Source organism: Manduca sexta, chromosome 28 (assembly GCF_014839805.1).
Source record: "Manduca sexta isolate Smith_Timp_Sample1 chromosome 28, JHU_Msex_v1.0, whole genome shotgun sequence".
NCBI lineage: Eukaryota > Metazoa > Arthropoda > Insecta > Lepidoptera > Sphingidae > Manduca > Manduca sexta.
In genome coordinates, this window is record NC_051142.1 from 5,543,925 (window position 1) to 5,560,558 (window position 16,634).

General features: G+C 37.8%; 1 protein-coding gene across 1 annotated transcript; it reads right to left on the reverse strand.

Annotated features, from left to right (window-relative positions):
* Window positions 1–228: 228 nt before the first annotated feature.
* LOC115451423 (collagen alpha-1(I) chain) lies at window positions 229–14,764 on the reverse strand. Its single transcript, XM_037444523.1, is given in 33 exon segments — window positions 229–478; window positions 1,062–1,164; window positions 1,283–1,398; window positions 1,979–2,142; window positions 2,615–2,764; window positions 2,993–3,254; window positions 3,374–3,517; window positions 3,519–3,590; window positions 3,765–3,926; window positions 4,353–4,622; window positions 4,703–4,863; window positions 5,020–5,236; window positions 5,484–5,626; window positions 6,052–6,232; window positions 6,304–6,555; window positions 6,835–7,041; window positions 7,123–7,167; window positions 7,237–7,398; window positions 7,590–7,687; window positions 7,864–7,954; window positions 8,052–8,168; window positions 8,540–8,737; window positions 9,141–9,401; window positions 9,479–9,589; window positions 9,674–9,748; window positions 9,879–10,073; window positions 10,633–10,761; window positions 11,001–11,134; window positions 11,268–11,640; window positions 12,193–12,355; window positions 12,917–13,076; window positions 13,371–13,595; window positions 14,521–14,764. Coding segments are annotated over 33 exon segments (5,343 nt in total). The 5' UTR covers window positions 14,585–14,764; the 3' UTR covers window positions 229–340.
* Window positions 14,765–16,634: the final 1,870 nt, after the last annotated feature.

Sequence of the window (16,634 nt, forward strand, 5' to 3'; positions counted from 1 at the left end):
ACTTATAAGTTTTTTTTTTTATTTGTATTTGAAACAGGTATGAAACTAAAGCTTCGGCAACCGGACAAACGGTTATAATTTATCCTCACGCCGGCCAAAAGCTATTTTAATATGTGAGGACACGAAAATAAATTTTGCAAAGAAGATATTATCTCCTTTTTGAAAATCCGCTCTATTGTAAAAAAATCGCATTCAGATTTTTTTTATTTGTTTAATGAAACAACCAAGGATTTATCGCCACAACATTTATTTACATATTTACAAAGGTCCGCTCTTAAGTACATAATATAAATAATCCTTAAAAAAGTATATCACGATCTTAAAGTAAGTAAAACTAGTGTTATGTGAAACACACTGGTCCCACTGTGAATGTGAACTGATGTTCTGCGTCCACAAAGGATAATGGTTGAAAGTCCGTTATGGGCAGTCTGTCGGTCCGAGAGGTTTTGATCTCTAATGTTATCTCCCCTGATCCTTCCTGTTAATCAATACGCACTTTACTTTATGAAACTATTTTAGTTTCTATTTAAGTTTTTAATTATTTTAGTATTACTTATTTCAGTTCGGGTTGGGTGTCTATTGGAAAGGAGAAATATTATTTTTGAATATGGGCCTCTATGCTAGTTACCCTAATAGTTAAAAATAGAATGAGTTTTGAGATAGTGCGACGTGTGATTCAAGGAGTATTGAATTTAAAAATAATAATTAACTACAATATTGTATTGTAGGTATGTAATTGAAAATAAATAAATAATATTTTCAATTTAGTTTGTTCTCTCTAAATAGTGTTCATATAATAGCGATACCGCAATTACGCTAAATAGATTTTTGGCTAATTGCCGTTAAAAAATTAAATTATTGTTTCTTTATCATTTATAAGCTTACAAAAGCTCTTATTTGCTACGAAATGAACAAATCTTGAATTACACAAAACGCTCATTAAGAAATCTCTAGTATCATAAAATTTATCTAACATTTCACTTTAATCGTCTCTCCTGTAAATTTGACATTTTCAAATTAGCGCAGTGTTAATTGCAGCTGTCGATAAATTATAATCTTACCTTGCAGTCATCTTTGACTATTTGTGGTTCTCTGAATTCTGTTGAACTAAAACCAAATATCCTTAGGTTCCTCTCTCTAATTAAATCGGCAGGAATATCGGATCTGAAATATTTTGAAAATGTATTAAAAGTAAACTACAATTAGTATCTGATGTTAAAATTTTAATTTTGAAACATCTGAATTGTTAAAAAGGTTTGTTAACTTTATTTATAGAAAATACCTTTGTGGTAATTTTGTGTTGATACAGGAGTAGGTAAAATTTTGCCTGGCGCCGTTTGAAAGTAGTCTTAAAAATCGTAACTGTATGGATCCAGCCGATTCTGCTTCGTATGTTATCTGAAATTTATTTTAGAAAAGATTTATCATTTGCCTATTTTCAATGGAATATTTCATACGGTATTTAAATAAGTAATTCCATCTCTGATGCAGCGAGCAGTGAGTGGGTTACGAAACCAAGGTGTGCGAATTCAATTACGATGTTGACATAGATATCTGTGTGATCAATCCAATATTTAGTGTCTGGCATTGTCAGACCTAAAGTCCCCTGCAGTTCCTGATAAGCATGATAATAAAAAAGATAGTTGTATCTTGTTGGGAGATCATGAGTCACGACTCAGGATTATTTATAATCAAAAATTAGTCAAGTATACGCACAGAGACACTTACGTATTTTATGCCTGAAGGGGTATGCAGAGGCGCAACTGCTGCACCCAGTTTCTGCCGCGTGTATTCGTGTATTTGTCTCATGATCGGATAGAGGGCGTGCCTATCGCCATATCGGGCGCGAATTTCTGACTGATTCTAAATACCCGATATTTAGAATCGACCCGACCTAGGGATTGAAGCTCAGACCTCAGCACTGCAGTAGTGCCGTAATACAATTACGCCTCCAAGGGAAAGCAGTCTTTACACTTACACGGAATCCATTGTTCATCTGGGAGAACCTATGCATAGTGTTATCGTTGTTGTATACGCCGGGCTGCGTGACGTCCGAGTATAAGCAGGTGCTATAGTTTTTGCAGTACACTCTTATTGGACGCCCGATGCCACTTCCTCCGCGTGCATCAATCCAATAATGACCTATAAAAATGAAAATAAGAATTATGAATAAAAATTTAGCAACAATTTAAATAAATTGATGGTAGTATTTTGTTAATTTTAGAAGACTAATTTTCAGTATCGGAATCGTTTGTTTGGGACCTATTTCTCAATAAACATATTAATAAATAATTAATAGCTTTACTTATTAGTTCTTTATATTATTATCTGACTGTAAATTTCATTAACACGAGAAAGGGAGTGACAAAAAATTGTTAAAATTGGTAAAAGTTTATTGGTAGAGGCGTGAGGAAGAAGAAAAGAAAGAAGGAATAATTTATAGTCGTGACAGTTGTGAATTATATAAAAAAAAGTGGCGTTACGAATCTTTATAAACAAAAAAACATTTTTAAAGCATTTGGCGACTATTGTAAATATTAATAATATTAGCCTCTGTAATTGTTTGGGGTGTAATAATATTATATTGAACCGAATAGGTAAGTTACAAGCTTACCATCTGTCATATTAGGGTGTGAAGTGCGCAAGTCACGGCATGAGAGCGCGGGATTATTCCGACTGCCGCGTGGTCGCTTGGCCGCTTCTAATGCGCTTTGTGCAGCTATCACTCCTGCCATGATGTCTTTCATCCAACCTACCTCTTCGTCTAAAAGTTGAATCGGAAAGTATTAGAGTTTGAACAAAGCAGTCTCCGTAATTATTGTTACGATTGTCACTATTTTGGTATTAGTTCCAAAAAATAAGAATGAAAAGGAAGTATCTTCATTTTGTCTTTTCTGGTGACTTAGAAACGGACTATCAGGCGGACGGACACGCGAGTAAAACTGAGCTTATATATAAAAAACGGACTATTTGTGAATATTGTTCAAATAACCTTCATCAAAGATGTCTTCAGTTGCAGATTCCATAGAGGACGATGCATCTATGCTACGGCGTCGTCTATAGGAAGAGTACAGTTCTTGTGGTATCTGAGGTGGAGGTGCAGGAGGTCCTGGTGGCCCAGGAGCGCCTGGTGGACCTGGTAGGCCTGGTCTACCTTCGGGTCCTGGGTCACCTTTATTTCCTATCGGGCCTTCTGGGCCAAGCAGGCCGATTGGTCCCGCATCTCCTTTAGGCCCTAGACCCCCTGCGGGACCCTAAAAAAAGTGTGGGTAGATTATTTTAAAGTTGTAAAATATCTAATTAGTATAAAATCTGTAAGTATGTTAGGATTTCTTATCCAATATTTTTCTTTTTTAGGCAGTAAAATACTAACCAAATCGCCTTTAGGGCCCATAGGTCCTGCTGGCCCTGGTGGACCTGGCTTACCAACTTCGCCCTGGTCACCCTTTATTCCCATTGGTCCTGTATCGCCAATGTGCCCTTTAGGTCCCCTGTTGCCCTTTTCGCCTCTAATGCCCTTGTGAGCCAATAGGGCCAGCTTTGCCTGGGGGCCCTGCTGGTCCCATCACTCCAGGAGCCCCTGTCTCGCCCTAGAAGAGGCATTAAAATTAATGTAAAACAATATTACAACTTTTATCTTTCATTGTATGAATATTAGCTCTTCAATTGTGTACCTATTTCGTTTTATAAGGAAAATATTAGTACCCACGTTCTCACATGCATTAATCAAAAGTGCAATAATTTATACTTAGTATATTACGTACGCTGGTTCCTGGTGGTCCTCGAATTCCACGTTGGCCTTCAGGACCCGGTTGCCCAGCGGGGCCAGTTGGTCCCATTTCACCAGGTGCTCCCTTTGGACCCATGTCTCCCTTTTCTCCTGGTAGGCCAGGGCTGCCTTGAAGGCCTGCAGGCCCTTCTGTACCCTAAAGATAAATTAATATTGACTATATAAAAACATATACTTTAATACACAAAAGTTCTTAAAACTTTTGTGTATCAAAGTGACTGCCTCGGTGGCGTAGTTGTATTGCATGTCCGGTACAATAGCGCTTTGAGGTCCTGGGTTCGAATCCCGGGTCGGGCAAAGTGATATTTGGGTTTTTCTGCTCAGTATCAGCCCGGAGTCTGGAATTTGTGCCCGATATGGCGATAGGCTCGCCCCCTATCACATCATGGGACGGAACATACTTGGCGAAAAGTGGGTGCCGTAGTTGCGCCTCTGCATACCCCTTCGGGGATAAATGCGTGATGTTATGAATGTAAGTTATTAAAATATGTTTTGAAAAGTACGTAATTATAGGCGATTAATTTTGACTATGTCATATGATTTTCCCTAAGATAAGACTTACTGGGCTGCCAGGCATCCCAGATTCGCCTGGTTTTCCTGGTAAACCGACAGGTCCTGATGGCCCTGGTTGTCCTGTACTTCCTTCCGGACCATCTACTCCAGGCTCGCCTTTTATTCCTTGGGGTCCAGGTTCTCCTCGTTCTCCTGGCAAACCTGCAGGACCAGCTTCGCCTTTTGGACCTTCCGGTCCAGGAAGACCTTTTGGCCCTGGTTCTCCTTGTAATCCAGAAGCTCCATCATCTCCTTTGGGACCAGTGGGTCCCCTAGGTCCCTGCATAGGTGGAAGATGTTTTAGTTAATGAGTTTTTTGTTCTATCAAACTAATAAAGTAGGTTCAAAGTTTAAACATACAAGTTTTCCTTCAGGCCCCTGTGGCCCCGGTAATCCTGGTATTCCAGGGCTGCCAATGTCTCCATGTTGTCCCTCTGCTCCTCTGGGTCCCGGTTCTCCTTGAACGCCTTTGGATCCTCTGTGTCCCGGTGGACCTGCTGGGCCAGCTGGCCCTACCGGCCCTAAACAATAACCAAAACGATGTTTCAGTAATAAAATAATAGCGTTTATAAAACAAGTCTCAATTATATTGAAATTGCCATTACAGTATACAAAGGAAAAGAATGGAAATTTGTCATTGATTAAAATTCTTATTAATGTAAACAAAATTATAGTACCAATCGGTCCAGTGTCTCCCATATCTCCTTTTAATCCTTGTTGCCCTTTCATTCCCTGTGCTCCAGCGGGCCCTGTAGGTCCCGGTGGGCCTCGAACTCCATCTGTGCCCGGAGGTCCAGGAGTACCACTATCGCCGGGAGGGCCTTTTTCTCCTGGTAAACCAACTGGGCCAATTTCGCCTCGCAGCCCTTGAACACCTGGTGCGCCAGGTGGTCCCTAATGGCAAAATTCAAAATTGTATGAAATTGTAATGTGTTTTATTTTTTTATGATATTTCACGTTGTCTGTATGTAGGGATCCACACACTTGCACAGCTACGTAAGTGCACGTACGTAGAGGTTTGAGAAACTGTGACTGATACGCTGTGAGGTGTGATTTTATTTAAATCAAGAATCCTCAAGTTAGAACTCCCACTCCTACATTAATGGCAAGCTTTATATATAAAATTGGTTATAGCACTTACGGGTTCTCCCGACGCTCCTTTAAAACCTTTCTCACCAGGTGGTCCAGCTTCTCCTTTGTCTCCATCTTCTCCAGGTGGACCGACTGGTCCAGGTGCGCCAGGTAAACCTCTAGGTCCGGTTAAGCCATCGCGTCCAATGGGGCCTTGTTAAATAAAGTATATAATTCGTTAAGTAACTTGAACGATTTCTAAACATTCCTAGAAACTTTCTAGTGTACCTACTGCACTTACTATTTATGTAGTATACCTAATATAAAATTTTGCTGGTTTTATAACAATATGTCTTGAAAGTTACACGTAGTTCGCTACAACTGGATTAATTGCTCAAGCGGTGTTTATATGCGACAAATAAGAGCATTCGAAGCAACGAAGCAAATTAAGAGCGATCATTGCAAAGTAGAATAGGCGTGCAGATTACAGCACGCTTCGCACAGATTGCGCACTCTCGGCTGTGTAAAACAATAATTAATTTAATAATTTGTCTTGTAATACTTCGGTAGTCGCAGTCAGAGTAACATTGACCGGTTAGTGTATTTCAAACTCCACGAGCTGATACTTTTGTACTCACCAACTGCGCCAGGTTCACCAATTTCTCCTTTTTGACCTCCGGGACCTGGAGGACCTGGAGGGCCCTCGCGGCCTTGAAGTCCTTGCGGTCCTTCACGACCAGGATCACCTGGTTCTCCTTTATCACCTCTTAAACCAGGAGGACCCGTTGGACCCATATCACCTTTACTTCCCGGAGTTCCCTATAATAAAAAAATATAACCTTAGCATTTGCTGAGTTAACGACTTAATATTAAAGTAGCATTTAACATACTGCAGCTCCCGGTAATCCTGGTTCTCCATGATGTCCTTGCGGGCCAGATGATCCAACGGGTCCCGGTTTGCCTTCAGGCCCTGGTGGGCCAGGTGGCCCTTCTTTTCCAACTTCACCTGGAGCGCCTATATCACCTGGTGTTCCTGGAATACCCGAAGCACCTGGTGGTCCAGGTGGACCTGGTTCACCGTTAGGTCCTTGTGGTCCAACAGCTCCCGCAGGACCAACTGGCCCAATAGCACCTTGTTCCCCCTATAATAAGTAAAAATTAAATCAGTTCGTAGTCCAGCTAAGTCTATTCAAGCATAAGTGTGTGTTGTGGGAAGTAAATTGTATAGTAATATGTGTATCACTGGATCTAGCCATTAGAGCATTATCACGATTAGGCGGAATTTATGTGGGATGGGATTGTTTAACCTTAGCGTTTTATTTTCACGAGGTGCATGTAAATACATCCGTTTAAACTTAGCGTTAGATGAATTAGTAATTAATATATGATTTCGTTAAAATTATTTACAACGCAAATATTACCGTAGGGCCACGTTCTCCTACAGGTCCGGGTAAGCCGGGTTTCCCATCTGCACCAGGGGGCCCAATAGCCCCTGGATAACCTCGAACACCTTCGACTCCTTGAGGACCTCTCTCTCCTATAGACCCTGGTGGACCTGGTTGCCCTGTATCACCTTTGGGTCCTGGCGCTCCATCTGAACCACGCCGACCGCGAGGTCCTCTATACCCCTTAAATATAAACAAAATTCATTATGTTTGTTTAGTAAAAATCCTAATCTAAAAACTATTACACCAAACGTTTTAACTTACTCGGGGTCCCATTTCGCCTCGGTCTCCTGGTGTTCCTACTAGTCCCTGAAACATTAAATGTTAAGGTTAAGACAAAGAACTTATTATAAAAAAGATGTGTCACGTTATACATACCATTATTCCCTTATTGCCCCTTCGGCCTCGTCTACCCGAAGCACCCTTGTCTCCCTTTTCACCCTGACTACCAGGATACCCTTGAAGACCTGGTGGCCCGATAGCTCCTTTTTCCCCTGTGGGACCGGAAGTTCCAGTTTCCCCGCGTGGACCTTCAGCACCCTTATTAATAATTAAATAGTTACATTAGTGGTTCTACGGTTGACAACATAAATGTATTTTTAAGGGATGTTATTGAAATCATTATAATTAGATCAATATTTTTGAATTTGTAAGACAATATTTTCTACCTATTTATACAGAAAATAAATTTGGAATCTGGAATCTTAAAATACGAGTTTTAAATAACATACCTTTTGTCCTTCAGGCCCTTCATTTCCTGAAGGCCCTGGTTCACCAGGCAATCCTCGTTCACCTTTTGGTCCCATTTCACCCTTTTCTCCTTCAATGCCTACAACCATATTACTGTATTAGTAAATAGTCATGTTCGTTGTGTTGATGGCATTTTCAGATAAGTATATGGTACCACGCCAGATTATATTTAATCCATGATCGCGACGGACTTGAATTGTAATTGACAGTAAGTATAAAAAGTAAATTACCGTCTCATAATTTTGTTGCACTTACCTCTTATTCCTTTGTCTCCTTTGTCACCAGGCAGACCTCGCGGTCCTTCGTCTCCTTTTAAACCTCTCATGCCAGGAAAGCCTAACATTCCCTAAATAAAAAGAAAGTTATAGTCAACGTTTATGCACGAATTTAATCAATAACATATTAGAAAATAAACAGTTAATTAATTACGTAATTGCATTTACCTGCGGCCCCTGTGGTCCTACTTCACCTGGGGAACCTTGTTGTCCAGGGTTACCTGGAGTACCGGGCACTCCTTCAGGCCCTGGCAGCCCAGAAATCCCTGGTTTTCCTTGAGGACCCTGTTACATTTTATTATAATTTTTAATAATTAACCTATTTGGTAATTGGTATTAGTCACTATAATATGTATTTAAATAAAACATAAAACTTCACATACAATCTCAAATTTCTTATGTAACATTTTTGTGCTGGAAAGTTAAGGTTTCCGTTGAATTATGTGATGATTAACAATGTATTTACGGATAACTTTGAAAAGTCGAGGGTGAATGTTTCGGGATCAAACTAAAGAACTTTGTTTTGATAGACCAGTCCCCGTCGGCTATTTATTTATTTAACCGGATAGGTCCGCATAATAATGAGATGCCATGAGTCACTCAATCGCCCTTTTTCTCTTTTCCCATACACCAACAAAAAAAAAACGTTATAACACCTGTATTCCCGGAGCGCCAATGGGTCCTTGGGGTCCTGGAGCGCCTGTCGGCCCCATTGCCCCGGGTTGGCCCTGTGGGCCCGATGGGCCAGGCTGGCCAGTTGCTCCTTTTGTTCCTTGTGGACCTTCAGTGCCCGGTATTCCTGGGTATCCAATTAATCCTGGGAATCCTCTAGGTCCCATAAAACCTCTGGGTCCCTGTAAAACCGTAATAATATAAGTTCATAGACTCTGTGTTTATAATATAATCTCACGATATTTTTAAGGTTAGGCTAGCATAGATGCTACTAGGGTACTTCCGTTTAGCCGAGTATATTAGCCTGAACGTGTGGTGATTAGATGCTTGGAGACGACTCTATATCGGGTACAAAATTTGGTTGCGTGTAGGAATGACATTAAAAATAATTGAATTTTAAATTTTGCTTTGAATTGAATTGAATTTGCATCGAAGCCGGATGCTTCTTAATTTTGTTATTTTAGAACGCTCCCACTGACAACTGACTGACCCACAATGACATGATACGGTTATAAAATGTAAGAATTTTTTTAGATTAGTGTAAAATGAGCAATTTTATTTAATTGTTTAAGGTTATTTATTTACCAGTTCTCCAGGGTGTCCAGGTGGGCCCGGTGGTCCATCGTCCCCTGGAGGACCGTCTTGTCCAGGGGAACCGACTTCCCCTTGTAATCCCGGAATACCCCTCTCCCCCTTATCTCCGGGCATGCCTGGTACGCCCGGATAACCTTGTTCTCCTTTAGGACCAGAGACGCCAGTAGAACCTCTTTCACCATCTCTACCTGCGTGTCCACGGCGCCCAACCCGACCTGGAAGGCCTTGTAGACCTCTCGGTCCTGGTGGGCCCTACAAAATAATTAGTTATTAAAACATATCATGAATGTAGGTCTTTTAAGTCAAAAATTTACATTTTCAAAACATACCGGTTCTCCTTGTTCCCCTTGTTCGCCTTTAGGACCTTCTGCACCGGTCTCTCCCTCAGGTCCTGGTGGACCCGTTAAACCCATTGGTCCTTCCGCACCGCGCATAGCATTCTAGTAAAATAAAGTTAATAGGTAAGCCTTTAATTAAGAGATGGTTAATCTTTTTTGAGAAAATTTATAGATTGTGAGACGAACCATATGTTGTGATAACATTTGACGTAGCGCTTCGGATTGTGCATCAGGTCCTTTGTCATTTCCTGATTGTTGCAACTGAAAAGTTAAAGATAAGTAAGTACAGTTTTATATTGAAATTGTAATTGAAAAAATACAGAATCAGACCACAAATATTCCAAAAATGTTGCGTATAAATTCTACAATAATAAAACTTTATTATTCTTACAGGTACGACAAAAACATGTCCTGGGGGGCCTGCAAATCCTTGTTGTCCCTCTAATCCGGGTTTTCCTGGATCTCCTTTAGGTCCTCGGGGACCTTGTGGGCCCGGCGGCCCAGGGTACCCTCTAGGGCCCAAATATGTACTTGAAGTCCCATAGTCATAATAAGTCTCTGACGAATCGTATGACGACGAGTTACCCTAAATGATGGAAACAATTATAATGCAATATTATTTTTCTTACTGTGATTTTTGTATTAGAAAAAACAAAAAAAATAAATATAAATGGACTTTTTTTTATTTCTATTTTATATTTCTTTTTTTTATTTTGTTTGTATTTGATATATTTACTTATATCAAATACAAACCTATTGGGCATACACTATTTGCTAGTAGTATCTAAACTAAGCTGCGCTTGTATCTTGCGCAGCCATATTAAAAGTTACAACATAAGTGATAGCCGCAATCAGAAAACAATGCAATTTATAGTATTTAACTGTGACCTATAATTTGTAAATATTAATGAAACAGTAGAAAAAATTACTATATAAAAAATTTTATAATTATAAAAAAATGGGGTTATTATTTTTTAAAACAGGAAAGCATTTCGTTTACGGTGAGTATCGCACAATTATAGGTCTGTTTTATCAACTTTAGTCAGAAACGTGATACTTTTTTATGAACCTTAGACGAGGGGAGGCTAAAATGTTTATCATGCAAAACATGTTGAACCGGTTTCATACAATGAGGTTTATCTCACCTCGCCTACGTCGGGCGGATGCGTGAGCCAATCTGTATCCTCAGTGGTTGTGATAGGGGTGTACGACGCCTCTGTGGTTACGAGCTCCACTTCCGGATCAACATCCTCTCGCGTAACGCGCGGTACGTCCTTTCACGAAAGAACACTTTAATAAAATGCTTAAAGGGTTAGGGTTTGGAATAGAAAATACTTTTGAAACAATTTCCTGATGTTTTACTTAATAATGTAAAAGACTGATAAAAAATAAATACTGTCATTATGAATTCTATATGTATCTAAGTATATTTGCTGATATAAAGATTAATGTAAAAACTCTTTAATATCGTAAGGTGTAAGAAAATGAAGCAAGTAATATAAGATATATTCACCCTGGGTGTGGTAGTTTCTTGTAATCCAGGTGATGAGAAACCAATGGCAATCGGGACAGTGTAATCTGGAGCACCAGTTAAAGCGGTTAAATATTCTTGATCATCTGTAAATCTTCCGAAAATGCTGTTTTCATCTAGAAAAATAGTTTTGTAATAACAATGCTGTACAAAAAGTCTGCACTGTATTATCATTCTCTGAATTATGAATATCTGAATTAATCACTAAATTGTTATTTACCTACTAAATATACAATTTGTTATACCTACCAGAATCAGTCAAAGGCATATGTTGTTCAGTGACTGCGTTATAAGAGTCTGTAATTTGCCAAGTTCCTCTGACGGTTGTGAGATCTCTACCAGCCATAGCCCAAAGATTATTGTCAGTTTGATTCAGGTCTGGAAATCGGTTTCTACCGATATCATAACGTCTTGGATCATCTGTGGTGGGATCAACGTCTATTGGCGTTGTTCTATCGTAAGCTATAGGTTTAAAAACTGGTTCCCTTCCTGTTGTAAATATATTGTTACTGGGTGCTTGATGTATGAAGCCGAAACCTGATCCACAATCAGGGGCGATGTTAATACACATCTCATATGCAACATCTGGTTTATTTGCAAATTGCAGTAGTTCTATGTCGCCCTGAAAATTGTAAAAGGTAGCATTTTGGTGTGCTTTACTATAATATAATAATGACTTTTCAGTAAGTCTTTATACTTGTTAAATAAGATAAACAAAGTTTTAATTATGTAATGAAAATATATGAAAACAGTTTATAGTTACACATTATTTGATGTGTTAATCATTTTAGAAAACAAAATTAAATTTTATGAACGTATTCTTGTGAAGTTTTCCACTTAATTTCAGCCGCCCATATAACCGAAATGTCAGTTTGCAAAGTAGTTTTAATCTCTGATTCTTCGGAGATTTAAAAGTTCTAAACTTAATTATTGTTTTCATTTATTAAGTTTTAAATAAGTATGTGGATAAAGGTTTAGTAGTTAGGTTTATTGATCGTATTATGTTAATATTGTTTTTGTATTGTTCGCTTATATTCATTCATGGTAATAAATCAAGAATTAACTTATTTGCCTTTGCGACTATACATATTAAAATTGAAGTTGAATTTCAAAATAAGTTTTAGTAGTGAAAAGCCATAACATATTAAAACTTAATATTGTATTTTCAACTTACTTCATAATACTGATCGGGTGTGGCTTGAAGACCAACTACTATGGGACCGGCAAGATTGAACGTGCTACCTGGTTTTCGATCCAAAGGCATAGTTTCTTTTATTTCACAATCTACTAAAAGAGTTACGGAGTCGCCTTTAATACTAAGTGCTATACGATGCCACCTGCATAAAACATTTATTGGTAAGGTTAAGGTTTCCATTCAACTAATTATTAATGGGTCGAGCAAGTCATTCGATGCTGAGCGCCACGAATACGCCTTTACAATAGCTACACTAGAGGATGTAGCCAAGACAACTTTTTACAATGGTTAAGACTAGAAGAAAACATAAAAGCTTATTGGAATGCCATATCCGAACAATAAATTTGTCGCTAGGGCATTTCGTTCCTATGCATAATGTTAGTGTTGACGTTTGTAGAAAGATACCTGGCTACAGCCCCTGTTTGAACTTGTGAACAGCTTAAAGTCTGGTATTAAACATTCTAAAATATTAAAATTCTCATATTATTTAATAATTAAACAGACTTTGAAACTGATGCCTATAAAAAAACGAAGATAATTGCTATAATATTTCTATAATTTTGATTCAATATTCGGTATAGACTTGCGGAAGCTACAAATTGAATTTGAACCGTTCAAGATATGCAGATAATAACCTATCTGGCCTGTTCATTCTAGATCTTTGTACCAAGATGGAAAAAGTAAAATCTTGGTGTTCTGTTACCTTCCATCAGCAACGTTGACATGGTAGGTTAATAGTTCGTGGTCAGCTGGCTCTCCCCGCGTGTCCTCATAGTATAACTCTATGAGATCACCCACCACCAATTGTAGTTGTTCGTCGCCAGCATCGGAGTATAATACGAAAACGGGATTTTGTTCTGTACCTGGTTATTTAAAAATCGTGATAAAGTCAGAATATATGAGTCTGTTGGCACTTTTATTTACACCATTCATTTTTTATAAGACTGGATGGATCACTGTTTTATTAAAAACCGAGCAATATAAGTTACAGGCTTGTTACGTTTCGTGGGCTTAAGAGATTACCGGAGCACAAAACATTGCTTTATTCCAAAAAATAATACGGTTGTTTATTCAATAATATATCAAAGCTCTATAATGATTATAGAGCTTAATAAAGTATGTGATACTATTTTTTAAAATAGATATAAAAGGCTTACCTATAGGCATCCGAACTACAGCTAAAATAGAGAAGTCTTCAGGAAAAGTGTTGTAGAACATTCCAGCAGCAAGTTGATGTAAAGAGGCATTTTCATTGAGGTTAAAAGCAGAATAGTCGAGTTCTTGTGTTACCGGCGATTGACAGCGGCCGAGGCTTCGCGTCACTCCCTCAGGGAGGTCGCTATTCCTCACCGCGGTTAGAAAATCAAAGAACTCTACCTCATCTAAAAAAGAGGAAATCGGTTAGGAGTTAGGAAATAATCGTAATAAGATCGTGCCAAATTCAGGGTATATAAAAATATTTTTGCTATATTATCCTCATATTGGTATAAGTATTATCTTACGACTAGAAAGTACAAAACGAATCTACAATATTTTCAATAGCGTCGTTGTGACGGAGCATTTAATGTTCCAGGCTATAGTGACTTATTTTGGTAAGTTCGTCCTTTACTCATCATCTACCGTCCTTCATCTACCGTTTATTTTAATAAATTATTCACTTAAGAGTAAAGCGTTGCTTCAGAGTCTAAAGAAAACAGCCTATACCGAATTCTATTTCACTATATTTCTAATTATTCGCATAAAAAATGTGAAAACTTCACGGTTACTTAAGTATTTAAAAACAGATAAGAGATGAAAATTTTCATATAAAATGAATGAGATGAAATTGCATCGATTTAACGCAATTAGCCCGTAGTGGGGTAAGTTTCAAATTCTTGAGATAGTTGTGCAATTTATAATTTAAACTCCACGCGTGTGTATTTATTTGTGGTGTCATCGAACTAAGACCAAAGGCATTATAGATTTTCGACCAATGTCTTATTAAGGTTATTTCAATACGCCCCTTTATTTAACTTTAGAACATAGTGAGATTTTTATTCCCGGCAGATGTTTTTTTTTATTTATCTGTATGTATGTGTTTTAATTATTATACATACTAAAAGTTCGGTTATGTATACCTAAAGTTAGATGATTAGACGGTATCTAAAAAGAAAAAAAATGTTGCAATCTTTTTGAATAAGTTAATTTGACTGCATGATAATCGTCAATCACTCAAGCCGATATTCGAGGCACGTGCCCGAGTTCATCGCTAATATTATGCACGGCCATGTTCAATTGAAAATATAATAAATAACATTATTTACTTACCGTCCCCGTTTGCCGTGCAGAGTGCGCAAAACAATAAAAGGAGTAGTCCTCTCGTCTGAGCCATTTCGGCCCAAATAAATATGTTAGATGGCTTATGTTTACATTCGGTCCCATCCCGCTTGGCGCGTTAGGGGCGCGAGGGGTTGTGAGAGCGCGACAGTCTCACGTCGCCCTCGGGACTCCTGCGGGACATGTCGACAGCGCTGGCGGCCCGATACTGACCACCGCGCTTCTGGCCTCACCACATCACTTCGTACCACCGTATTTATTGCATCTGTGTCACGCCAATTAAGATCAATGAATAGTCAGGGCTTGATATACTCAATTACAAATGTTTGGTTACTGAAAATAATATTTATTATGCTGTTATTATGACAAGGAATTTATAAAAAGAGACATTTTATAAAATACCCCAGCAATATGCCGAAAATATAATTGGAACGTAGTAGGTACATAATTTACTCAGAATAAATACACTAGGGGCAGGAAATATTTAGGGCTTTAAAACCTTATTGTCCTCGGTTTGCAAACATAATTTCAGTATGTGATTATAGGGTGATATAAGTATTTATTTAATTTTGAAAAAAAAAAGGTTTACGGTTTCTGAGTTCGTTTTATTGATGTCGCAGTCAAATTTTATTATTCGTTATTTTCGAAACAGCGCCGCGAAGTTTAGAGGCGTCCAGTAGTTTAACAAAAAAATTATAATCATAAAACTTTGTTGAGTAATGAATTTTGTAATAAAAAGATTCGACAACTGACCGCAGGGTAGGTCTACATCGACTCTGCGGAATATCTACGTGGCTATTGCTAAACATCTTTTGCTTCATAAAACATATAGGTGTGGGACTTCTTCCTTTGTTTTTATTATGCAAATTAACCATAAATCTAAAATTTTATTTGAAGAGTGAACTAACAGATATACTTATTCAAATTTTAAATCTATTAAAAGTTGTATAACGATGTTCTATGTCACGATTTAAAGTATAATAAAAAAAAGATGCTGAAATTTCGAAAGCCAGACTTGTACAAATATACCGATGGATATTAATTATATCTAAAACTCACATAGATTGTATCGAAGATTTCTCTCTGTAATATGTCATGCTACCCCGATGTCGGCAAATGAACTGTTAATACATTTTCTAATGGAGTTTTTAAGTTTGTTTAAACATCGTTTAAGTGTAGATTGCAGAAGGAAATGATACTTATTACACTGGGAGATTTTCTGCATCGAATATCGGATAACTGCACATATTCACGAGGTCCGATAGTATATCATTTCAATTTTGCAAGAAAAGCTGACTTTGCATTTATTTGTTACATTGTGTGGTTGTTTTATTACAATCACGTGTAACCCACATGGTTTATCAAAAATTATAGAAAAATAATATTTACTTCAAAGTATATTTATATCTATATTTACCTGTGAAAATTATAGATAAGTGCTGCCGGTTTGCGACGACTATTGACGTCATCAATCAAACCAAATTACATCTCGAGATTGAACCAACACGAAAACTGAAATGTTATAGACTTATTACCAAGTTTTATTCGGTTGGTGGGCAGTCGTTTGCGATATTTTCTCTCGGAAAGACAGTAAATTATATTTTGATATTTGTAACGAGGATACAATATATGCCAATAATCTATACTTATTTCTTTGCAAACTACTCTGTACTTATCTAACCACTTTCTACCAAGGTATCTGTAATGTAAGTTGCCTTCATTTAAAGCTTTCAGTTGATTTACTGTCTTTTGATTTACTTGTTTTTATTTCCGTAAATGTAGTATGTAGATTTTATTTTTTTATGCACAACGCAAATATGGTTTTTGGTTATTTATTTAATTGAATAGCCTTTTCGCCTCTTTTCCAATAGACTGTAATCATAAGTACCTAAGTAATTTGTAATGTGCAGCTGTGACCTAAATACTGACTTGTTAATTCTACGATTTATGACTATGACATGTACATTAGTTCCGTGTGGTCAATACTACTGTTTATTTGACTTCTCAAAATATAGCGACCTCAATAGGTCATTTTGCCCTAGTCTTATGAAGCTATTATTATTCCACAGTAATTAAGAGAATACAACGGCCAATGAAACAGACTT